Source organism: Micropterus salmoides, unplaced genomic scaffold (assembly GCF_014851395.1).
Source record: "Micropterus salmoides isolate LMB-PRFRI ecotype aquatic unplaced genomic scaffold, ASM1485139v1 Ms_hic_scaffold_12, whole genome shotgun sequence".
Taxonomy (NCBI): domain Eukaryota; kingdom Metazoa; phylum Chordata; class Actinopteri; order Centrarchiformes; family Centrarchidae; genus Micropterus; species Micropterus salmoides.
Window position 1 is genome coordinate 10780458 of NW_024040263.1, and position 12090 is coordinate 10792547.

At 39.3% G+C, this 12090-nt stretch overlaps 2 protein-coding genes across 2 annotated transcripts; one reads left to right on the forward strand and one right to left on the reverse strand.

Moving 5' to 3' along the window:
* Window positions 1-274: 274 nt before the first annotated feature.
* LOC119898979 (pre-mRNA-splicing factor ATP-dependent RNA helicase DHX15) lies at window positions 275-7953 on the reverse strand. Its single transcript, XM_038713333.1, has 14 exons — window positions 7789-7953; window positions 6109-6445; window positions 5728-5921; window positions 5448-5607; window positions 5000-5218; window positions 4730-4897; window positions 4482-4568; window positions 4142-4291; window positions 3910-4018; window positions 3626-3817; window positions 2312-2434; window positions 1168-1358; window positions 844-1013; window positions 275-723 (listed from the first exon to the last, which is right to left on the reverse strand). Exons 1-14 carry the CDS (start codon window positions 7851-7853, stop codon window positions 606-608), a joined length of 2283 nt encoding a protein of 760 aa, XP_038569261.1. The 5' UTR covers window positions 7854-7953; the 3' UTR covers window positions 275-605.
* Window positions 7954-9760: 1807 nt separating this feature from the next.
* LOC119898982 (extracellular superoxide dismutase [Cu-Zn]-like) lies at window positions 9761-11910 on the forward strand. Its single transcript, XM_038713339.1, has 2 exons — window positions 9761-10036; window positions 10866-11910. Exons 1-2 carry the CDS (start codon window positions 10023-10025, stop codon window positions 11500-11502), a joined length of 651 nt encoding a protein of 216 aa, XP_038569267.1. The 5' UTR covers window positions 9761-10022; the 3' UTR covers window positions 11503-11910.
* The last annotated feature ends 180 nt before the right edge of the window (window positions 11911-12090 follow it).

Below are 12090 nucleotides of genomic sequence, written 5' to 3' on the forward strand. Positions count from 1 at the left end.
TGTAACAAACCGTTACACTAAAAATACTATTGTGTACTTGCAAAAAAGTATTGATTAATCGTAAACCAGCCTCTTTGCCTTATTTACATAGTCAACCCAGCAAATTTGTTAATTCTGCCAAGTTGAAAATTTGCAACTACAGGCCTTATAACTGTAAAGGTTATCAGTCATCCAGGTAGTAGTATATAGTTGTCCAAGGAAGGTTAAAGTCAATAGCGATTGGACTTGGTTGAAGATGCTTGAACACACACACACACACACACACACACATAAATTAAGTCAAAGCTCCTTTATTAAAGAAACAAAGCAAGCACAATTTCTTTTAAACTCGGCAATCCCCTAAAAGGAAAGTCAACCACATCTAAATGACATGTTTCTGCTATTCCTTTCAAAAATCTTTATAGCCAGGTCTAATATTTACTGCTGATATTTCATCTGACAATACACTTTGTCACAGAATTAACATTGATGGAAAAAAAAAAAAAAAAAAAGCAAACAAAATAGAAAAATCAAAATGCTAATTTTGAAACGTTAAGATACAATGATACAGAAAGATCTAAAACTATAATACGCGGTTGTTTTCCAGGACACTTCTTGGCTATTGTTCAGTACTGAGAGTACTCCTTGCTCTCTAGTTTGGAAATTATTCGCTCCAACTGTCTTTTAGCTTCACATTGTGGGAAGTTACTCATTTCATAGTACTGGGGTGCAATCTTCACCAGCCTGTAGAAAGAAAGAAGAAAGACCATGAATGACTCAGTCAGGGGATTGTATACAATCAAAGCTTATGTTAAATTTATCTTTATGAACGCGTATTGAAATGTTTAATCTTTGAACACATACCACTCTGGTTTGATGTCTGTGCAAGTGCGGATGTAGTTTTTGGTGGTGAGGACAAATTCATTGTAGAGCACCCACTCAGGCTTGTGGTCCAGAACTGTAGATGGGTGGAGTTGGACCACTTGGTTGTCTTTGACTGTGAGGTAATGACCTGTGCGCTCCAAATGAGCCACCTGGAGGACAAAAAATAAAAAATAAATAAATAAAATAAAATATAAACCTCTACAAAAAGTCACACATAGATCTCTGGTACAAACTTCATGAAAGACATAATTAGACCAGGATATTACAAAAGAACTCTTTAATATATGACTAATGTTTGTTCACCTGCATGAAGAAGCCGGTGCAGAGAGCTCGGCGGATGTTGATGTAGTAATCTCTGCTGGTGAACTCAGTGCTCCGGCGGGGCAGGTTGAAGCGGTCCATGATCCTGGACAGCTGCTGCCGCACGTTGTCCGCAGACATCAGTGAACGGTAGTTGACAAAGTTGTCATAGCACCACTGGTTAGACTCGTGGTCTTGAAAAAGTATAACAAGGATTCTGGTTATGAAGTAAGAAAAGCCTTTGATGTTATTTTTACAACAGCTTTAAAGCTGCATTGATCAATATTAACAGTGGATCAAATGACTGAAATGTAAAAGCAGTTGCTTATAATAAGCTCACAGAGGATGATCAATTTTACAAAATCAATTCCTCCACAAAGTGCTTTTGTGTATTGGTTTTCTGACACTACCTGCCCAGCAATAATTAACAGACAAAGTTAGCAACTAGCTGGTGAACAAGGTTAGGCATCTACAGTATGAAGCCATGGAAACATTATTTTCACAACTCTGTGGAGACCAAATAAGAGCATTTTTGTGCTGCACAATGATGATGATAGAGGTATGGTGCAGAAGTTAAGGCCTTCCTCTACTAAAAAAAAAAAAAAACCAAACAAACTGCTTATTGTTACTTTACTTGAACGTTCGACACAGACGGCTGCTTTCACAATTATCTTCCTCTGTGCTCACCTTAAATCTGAGTTAAAGACTTTAGATTTGGGATGTCACAACTAGTTTAGAAGTCAATTATGGCCCAATTTACAACTTACGTATGTGTGATGTTGAAACTTGAAGCCTCCAATGCATTTTCAAAAATGATCATAATAAATGTCAAACTATTATTTCTTTCAAGTTTAAAGATGAATATTTGATCGTAATCACTCACTTCACAAATCTGAGGTAGAACATTCAAAATAATTATGAATCTTTTTTCAACAAATATGCATGAGTACAATTAAGTACAATCTTTTTTCAGTCTCTTTTACTCAACAAAATAAATATCTTTAATAGAAAAATGAAATGCTAATTTGTTCAAACATTTATTGAACATTTGTTATATTATTGAGAAAAATGAGATTGCGATAATAATCATTATTGTTTCGTTGTCCAACCCTGACTGAAACATGTCTCATGGGTATCTGATGCTCACTTTGTTTGAAGGCGTGGTAGACGTTAAGCAGAGTCAAGTGGTCTCCGTCGATGTGAGCAAACCTCATCTTGGACTCGTCTGCTGCCTTCTTAGCCTCCGTGGGGCGGACAAAACACTGTGGGACTAAACAAGGTTGGTATGGGCCCCAACAAAGCCGCCCATATGGATGAGTCAAACATTCACAGAAAAATGGAGCAAAGCCTATGATGCTAGGGCACGCGACACTGCGTTGGGACAGGGCAGGACCACAAGCTCTATCAAAGGGGGCTGCAGTCTTTTCTCATGGTCTTTCCCAACTGTAATGGCTATTAGCTCGTAGAGAGGGGGGTCATTTAACCACATCTGTAAAACAAGAGTTTTCACACAACTACAAAGTGTTAGGGACACCAGCAATGTTTTAACTTTTCAAGATTCAGAAATGTTTTGTTATTGAGACATACTAGTAAGGCCTTTTAAGAGAGCAGATAATTAAATTACATCCATGCTACACATGATAGCTGTACATAGCTATAATAGTTAAAACTCACAATGCACCGACTAAATGAAAAGAAAAAAGGTTTAAGTGGTGCCTGCCCTATCCACATGCTTTGATGATGGGACAGTCGTGAAAATGCTCAAACTTATTATTCATTGCATTACATATTACAGCCTTAACAAATTAAACCCTAAAATTAAAGTCTATTAAATTAATTAAGAATTGGTGGACCCGACTTACATTAAGAGTTCACATTGGCAAAAAGGGAAAAAAATGCAATGGAGATTATGTTTTTCACTATATTCCCTATACAAGATTTCTTTGGGAAGAATGAAAATCTTTGTTTAAACTGTTATCTTACTTTTCTATCTTAGAACTCTCCTCCAATAAACTTAATGTCTTATCCTCCCCAATAACCTCTGACAGCCAAACAATGTTTGGGGAATAAAACTGTATGCTGAAGAGTTTTGCAACTTGTTAAGCTCATATGTGTCTGCCTTCCACTGACTTCATTTTTACAGAAAGAAAATGCCACTTTCTCACATCTAGTTGTAACTACAGCTCAGAAGGTGCCTTAATATACTGAACTTGTTTGATGCTAAAATCATTTTCATAATTCTATTCAGAAACACTTTCATAATACCAAATTAAACTTACAGTTATGTATGATTAATAGTCCGGCCTTCATTTGTGTATTCCAAAATGATGCGTGCAAACTAAATTCTAGGTGGAACCACCCCACCCCACCCCAATACCACCAGTGAGTAGTAGTTTGTTTAACCCCAAGAGACCTGGCCCACAGAAGGCAAGGAAGATGTCAGCCCAGTCCTGGGCATTACCTGACAGCATAGCAGTAATGGAAAGGATCTCGTTAGAGCAGTTAAACTCGCAGCTGGCAATGACCATCTTAGCCAGCTGGGGGTCCAGAGGAAACTCTGCCATCATGGAGCCCAGCTCTGTCAGGTCACCGTCATCGTTGAGAGCTGCCAGGTAATTCAGCAGCTCGAGGGCCCTCATCAGTGTCTCAGGAGCTACAGAGGGAGGACAAAGAAAGGTCAGAGTCATGCCTTAATAGATTAATAAATGTTTCATCACTCAGTCAAACTAATGCAGACCAACTCACCTGGTGGATCCATGAAGTCAAAGTGCACAAGGTCATCAATACCTAGCTTTTTCAGCTGCAGCACAACAGATCCCAAGTTGGATCGAAGAATCTCAGGGTATGTGTTATCCTGGAGAGGGAGTGTTTACAATGTCAATAATCAAAACACAAAATCACAAGTACGCAAACTCTATCTGTATTCATGCTAAGAACAGGCTAAAGAGAAGAACTCTGTGCAACTGTTACCACTTGCCTGCATTTCTGTTTTGTAGGCCTTCTCTGTGTAGAGGCGGAAACATTTCCCTGGACGTGTTCTCCCGGCTCGTCCTGCCCTCTGCTGGGCAGAAGCTTTACTTATGGCTGTGACCAGAAGAGACTCAACTCTGATACGGGGATTGTAAACCTGGACAAACATTAGAAAACAATTTTGAGTGAAACAGCTGACCTGAGATGTACAAGGGACTACTTGCCCAGAAAAAACACACTGTATCAGCATTTATAATAATGAGTTTTATCATCCAAAATTTGTCACTATATTACAGACATGATTATATGAAATAAAAATCCAGAGGGGTGAGTTGTGCTTTACCCACCTTTTGTTTGGCAAAGCCAGGATCAATGACAAACACCACACCATCAATTGTTAGAGAAGTCTCAGCAATGTTTGTCGAAACAACAACCTGGAGGATGAAGCGACAGGCTGTCAGATATCTGTTCATAATCCAAGTAGGTGCAAATGGATATGCAATATAAAACCATCCATGGAGTACGAGGCATCATTTAATCTGGTGCGATACTCCTTCTGCTTAAATCTATCTGTCATATATTGTTTTAAATGTACCTTTCTTCCTATTGCACCATTGGGCTTTCTTGGAGGAGGCGGCTCAAAGATCCTTTGCTGCTGCTGTGGTGGCAATGTGGAATACAGTGGAATGATTTTGATGTCTCCGACTTCAGGTCCAAGGTCATCTACCTCACGCTTGATCCGCTTGCAGGCCTCATCAATTTCCTGAAAGGCAAATGTAGATTTTACTTTGTGTGTTGAGGAAACAGAACAATGCGCCTAGAAAGAGAATTCCACTGGAACAGTAACGCAAGCACCAAGTCTTACCTCTTGACCAGTGAGAAAGAGAAGGCAGTCACCTTCATCTTCCTCGCACATATGAATTTGGATGACGGTGCGGATGGCTGCCTCAAGGTAGTCTCGCTCTGGTTCAGGAGTGTAGAAAATCTCTACAGGGTGTGTACGCCCGGGAATAGTCAGGAGAGGACAGTTGTCGAAGTACACCTGGAACTTCCCAGCATCTAGCGTGGCACTCATGACGATCACCTGCGCATGGAGGAAAACTTTGCAGTACATGTTGTTTTTCCAATTTCTGTTTGTTTGTTTTTTTAAAGCACCAATAAGTCCATGTGTTTAGATTAGTGGCAGCTCCAGGGTTCTACTCAGATCACTAAATAAAACAGCATTTTAATAACATTTGCATGATCAATATGATGCAATTTCTAAAGATCTTAGTTATAGAAGATGTTGCTTTATTCAAAAAATGAACTGATACCTTCAGATCCGCTCTTTGACGCACCACCTCCTTGAGTACTCCCATCAAGATATCTGTGGCCAGAGTTCGCTCGTGGGCCTCGTCCAGAATGATCACACCGTATCGCTCCAGTAGCGGGTCATTCATCGCCTCTCTTAGTAACATACCATCTGTCATGTACCTAAAAAAATTACAGATGCGCTTTGTTAGACTGAGACGTTCTGGATTAAAACAAATAAGACAAATTGCTCTGTGCCTATAAAAAACAGCTACTGTGCATTAGCAGACCTCAGTCACTTACTTGAGTATAGTCTTGGCAGAACTACAGTCCTCAAATCGGATGGAGTAGCCCACTTCCTGTCCAAGCATGACGTCCATTTCATCTGCCACCCTTTGAGCCACACTCATAGCCGCCACTCTCCTGGGCTGAGTGCAGGCGACCGCACGCTTAGGTCCAGGTAAGCCCCTCACCATGTCCACACACCACTGCGGGATCTGGAGATCGAAACAAACGCTGCCATTAATACAGATAAAATAACGTGTGTAACAAATCACTATTAATTGTTTTACACACCGCAACATTGCACAATCATACTGAATGTGATGTTACTTTGAAAGCTTTCAACAAACATTACACAAGCTTTTAGCCATATGAGTCTGGCTGATATATTGCATTTCAGACCTGTGTTGTTTTCCCGGAGCCAGTCTCTCCAACAAGGACAAAGCTCTGATGACGTGTGATGATGTCGCTGAACCTCTCCTTATACTCCCACACTGGAAGCTGTAACCTCTTCTTCAAGATCTCGTAGTAGCGCGGCGTGTGCGGCAGGTTTGTGAATGGGTTGATCTGCTGGTGCATGGCCATTTGCTTGAGAGGCTGCAAGATTGGCTCCGGTGCTGTGCTGTTAGACGGGACACTTGAAGGCTTCGGGTCTCTGTCCCGGTCTCTGTCCCTGTCCCTATCTCGTTCCCTGTCCTTGGAGCGGTCCTCGCGGTCTCTATCACGATCCCTGTCTCTCCTGTCAACATCCGGACAAAGGATCGGTAAAATATTTCCAATACAAAAAATGTTACTTTATGATTTCTTGCCTATACCATTGTTAAGATTACAAAGGATAAGTAAGTATTATACCCTGTTCACAGCATGTGGAAAGAAGCAGAGATGGGAAATTTTCCCATGTTTTCAACTAGCAAGTGTTCACATCAGACAACTCGAGAGCTGTATGATTGTAGAGTTGGTCAAGCGAGGGCTACAAAGTACTGTGCATTGACAACATATCAAAATACCCATTCAATACAGGTTTAACTATCATGAATGACAGACTGATGTGAAGTGTCCATGTTTGTTTGTTCCATATTAAGAAGTGGTTTGAAATATTTAAACTTGCCCAGCCGTAGATGTTGATGTGAAAACTGTTTACAACTTGTAATTATGGTGAGTCTTATATGACAAACACTGCATTAACTTGCTCTTACACACACTACAGCCTGCTGATAATAGATTTTAGAGGTTTATACTACTATTGATAAACGACAGTAAAAATAATCAGTAACAAATGTTGCAAACTAATAGCCCTTCAATAATCCTATATTTAATGTTTTTATATTTAGTTTAGCCTTTGAAATGCAACTCAAGAGCATCACAGTTTACCCCTCCAAAATGACAAGACTGAATGAACACTCTTCAAACATTACATTAACATGCTACAACAATATAAACACACGTAGGATGACAGTAGGATTTACTGCAGAACTGTTGTATTAGACTGCATTAGTTTGAGCTAGGTGTAACCTTATTACCTTAAGAAACTTGCAACTGAGTGAAGTCACTTAACAAAACAGTTAACCTGAGTAATATTAATAATTCGGGTTAGCAAGTATGCTAGCGCAATGCTTAAAACAATGCTTGCTGGGAGCTTTTATCATAATACTTTCTAAGAGTAGATGCTATGTTAAGAGCCAAATCACAGTCTTTAAATTTCAAAATCAATTTAAGACAGCTAGCTAAGGTTGTTAGCAATCTGCTAAGTCAACGTTAGCCGCACACACACGTGCCTCAAACGTAGCTAACAGAGATGCTTCGTTTGTTAGCTGGAGCCGTCCTCAATAGCTGCATGTTGTAATTAAAACAATGTAGCTAAATGCAGTAAAGTTACATTTATAACACTGTTTCAGAGAAACATTTAGGTGTGGTTGAGGACGGCTAAGGCCAGAACGACAACAACACCAGTTAATGCTGTCGTTCTGTTTCGGTTCTTTATACATCCATGGTGGCTATTAGCCAAATCTACTAGCATCAGCTAAAGGCTAGCTAGCACCTAACTGATTGAAGCAGATTTGTTCACTTTGGAGCTTCACCTACCCTTCAGACCTCTTCTTACTGGTGGAGTAGTCATCACCCAAATCCAGACGGTGTCTTTTTGACATCTTTAGGGGAACAATAGCTTATTTTTTATATATTAACGCGAACACAATTCTACCGGGAACTAACTTGGTTTCCAGGTTCCTGTGCTTCCGCTTTCCTCTTTTCAAATTCTTTTCTTAGCGGTTGTGCAGATTACATTACCGCCGCCTGCTGGTCTGGAGTGTGCGCTGACACGTGCAACTGTCTGGAGCCCCAAAACTGCAGGCTTTATGTTTGTCAAATGGTCTGTTATAATTTAATTGAAAATGTGTACAGGATTATGGACAACTATTGCACAGTATTCACTGACAATTAAGTATAACACACCAATAATATCTGGAAATTTTTCTTTCTTTGCTTTATTTCTAGTTTTAAGACCTTCATTATCCATTTGTGTGTTGTGTTTGAATGAATTGATGAATTATTATGTCATGCATACAACTATGCCCGGCCTGCATGGGCTAAAAAAGACACCAGAAATTGATGATCATTTGTATACCAGAATATTTCAGGGTTTTGTTGAGCCATTACACATTAATACATACATGTAAATGTATGTCTACCCATCTGCAGCTAGCCTCATCAACGAGGCTACAATCGTCTTTGCACATGTAAATATCACTTCATGTCATATCAGGCATGAACCTGACACATTGCACATATTTGTTGTTAATTGTAAATTGATGTTGTTCCATTGTTTTTTTTTGTTTTTTTTATATTGTTAGTTGTATTATTTTTCTCTATTCTTCTGTTATTCTTATATAACTTGCATTTGTTTATTACATATTTATATATTTCTACATCTATTTATGTCAGCTGTCTGTCTCCGTGTAGCACCTTAACACCAAAGCAAATTCCTTGTATGTGTAAAACACTACTTGGCAATAAAGCTCCTTCTAATTCTAATTTTGAAATTACCATATGTGATGTGTGAGTGTAAAATGTCCTCACAAATCATCACAGTTTATACAATACAAAAGGAAAATGAAACTAACTTTCCACTTCTCCCAATTCACACTTCTCACACAATCTGTTCTCCACCTTAATGTGTTTGAATATGTTGCATATTTCTTATTAATGTGTTTCATCATATTACCACGCAGCATATGGGGTTAGGTAGTATTCAAGCATAGGAAGAATTTACAAATTGCAGTGACAGTGGGATCATATAGGGGCAGAGCGCTGGACCCTCTACCAGCCCCCAGGGGTGGAACACAGGGGCATTGCTGTCCCACAGTGTCTCTTTGCCTTTAAGTGGCTAAATGGCACCAACATACTACTCCAGATAACATGTAATATTGGGTCACATTGTTCATAAAAGCAGTAATCAGTGCTGGAAAGTAACGGAGCAGCCTGTTGACTGAAGTAGCCTAACATTCTGATCACCTTAATAAATATTATGCTATTATATACCCTAGAAAAATATTTGCCATTACATTTATAATGACAATATACATTTTTAAATTATATAATATAATATATAAAATATATATAATCTATATAACATGTATTGTTATAGTAAACCAAACTACCCAACAGGATATAAAATTGTATAATTAGTTCCACTACGACAAGCTACAAAATTGAAAATGCTCCTTACACATTAATGCATCCTAATATAATAATAAAACATACAATTACTTCTACTTGAGGTATATTTTGTTAGTTTTCATACAACTTTTTTAAAGTGCAATGTAGTAGCCTATTGCTACTTGACTACTTTGTTCCACCACTGGCAGTAATAGTGTTAGTTGTGCATAGTTGTGATAGTTACAAAAGCAACTATCTTCAAGACTTGCACAAAAGTAAGCTACAGTCATGTGGTCATTGCTGTTCACACTTTTTGTACGTTACAGCTGTTTAGAGGGGTTGTTTAAGGGGGAGGAGTTTCTGTCTGTAGAACAGAAGGTCTAAATGTTTTTAGACCCTTAAACAGGCCCCTAGAACAACATGAGCTGAAGAAATACATGCTCAGATTGAGAGACAACAAGGGCAAGTAAACACTAGCATACACACATACCCTGGAGACCTCTGCGCCTCCTTCTGAAAACAACGCCTACTGACACGCTCACAGGCAGCAAGATCTTTATGAAACATTACAGCGAGACTCGTCTGACGATCAACGCTGAGCAGCTTATCCAGAGTGAATAGCTTAAAGGTGGGGGTTTTGCAGCGGTTTGTTTATCCTGACAATGCGTCCACACGGGTAAGTGGACGTTAATCTTGTAGCTGCATCTGCGTTTCGGTTGTTTAGTTAACTTAAATTTGCAGGATGAAATACTGCGACATCATGTTTGTCTAGTGAGAATAGTTTGTGCTCTTTATTGTGCCCCTTATTATTTTTCAGGGCTAATATACTGTGTATACAATGTAAATATCATTGTACAGTAGCCTATTCTGATGTAGGCTATCCAGTATTAACATTGTCTACATGTCTATATCCACAGACAGGCAGGAGTTTGTTATGCAACAGGATGTCAATTACAGTTGAAAAGTCTCTGGAGTATGGAGTATGTGCCACTTTAGGGAAATACTGTACTTTTTCTTACTCAACTACATTCATAGTAGAGGAATTTACCAGAGTACACTTTGGCGTGCTAAAGTACATTTGCCAGGTACATGTAATAACTCCTTTTTGTTGTTGTTGTTGTTGCTGCTTCACATTTATATTCCACTACATTGTACTAGGAAATCTGACTATTTGAAACCACTCAATTGTATAGAAAGTAGCTAAAATGAGCTACACCATCCATCAGCAATGTTTAAATACATGGTAATTGATTAGTTTCAGTAATCCCATAATAACACCCTGAAAGGAGTTATTCTGCATAATTAGTACTTTTGTGATACTAAAGTGCATTTTTCTGACAATACTTCTATGTAATGCAGGACTTTTATAATATGTAAATATTATTTATAGTGTGGTGTTGGTACTTTTACTCTAAGTGAAAAATACTTGATGGTTATTTTCATGCAAAAAATGTGATGAGCTTATAAATAAGAGGCACTGTCCTAATGATTCTAATATCTTTCAGGTCAAAAAGCGTATTGGGAGTAGCAATGTTGGTTCTGCTGGCAGGCTGTCAACAATGTGTCTCAGCTGACAGTGATACTTTGGCTCCACCAGAGGTCTCACAGCACAATGGCACTCTGTATGCAGCCTGCAAAATGAGGCCCAGCACCTCACTACCTGAGGGTCTGCCCAAAGTGTACGGTCAGGCGCTGTTTAAGCAGGATTATCCTCAGGGAAAACTCAAAGTCCTTCTTCGGTTCAGTGGTTTCCCCAGAGAGGGTGATGCAGAGCCCAGAGCGGTGCACATCCATCAGTACGGAGACCTGAGCCAGGGGTGTGACTCCACTGGCGGCCACTACAATCCACATGGTGTAAATCACCCCTACCATCCTGGAGACTTTGGTAACTTTGAGCCCCAGCAAGGAAAAATCACTGCAGCGATAGAATCTGAGGCAACACTGTTTGGAGGGATGTCTGCGATTGGAAGAGCAGTGGTGCTCCATGAAAAGATAGATGACTTGGGTCAAGGTGGAGACGCTGGGAGCCTTCTGCATGGAAACGCAGGCCGGAGGCTTGGCTGCTGCATTATTGGGATTTCCTCCCCCAAACTCTGGAATATGCACAGTAAGCTGTACAATAGGCAGCTGACAAGAAATTAGTCTTACAGTAGTGGCATATACTGCAGGTCAGCTTACTGATTTACCCCTTTGTGTTCATTGTGCTCCTTGAATGATACCAAGAAAAATCAGTGACTCCCAACAAATCCCCATTCTCCAAACATTCTGGTCTGGGCCAACTTAGTTAATGTACTTACAGTTACTAAGAATAAAATATAATGATTCAGATGCTACATATTTTTAGCCATTTAGTTTTGCTAGAGGTGCATTTAGTTGGTCGGTCCACCACTTTGATCCAGATTAAATACTTTTATAACTACTGTATAGGGCTGGGCGATATGGCCAAAAATGTTATCATGATAAACTGTTCCATGTCTTTCGATATCGATAATTATCACGATAAGTATCAAATCGTTATTTCTCTAAAGCTTAAAGGCTGATTTTTGCTCCTGAGTGAAAGTTGAAGAAACCTGATGGTTAATTGGGGTTTAAACTCTTTTTTATGGTCAACACTTGATGCCAAACAGTGAATCACTTCACAAATCTGAGGTAGAACATTCAAAACAATTATCATAAAATCTTTACCAACAAATATGCATTATGTAAAAGTAAGTAAAAGCTTTTTCAGTC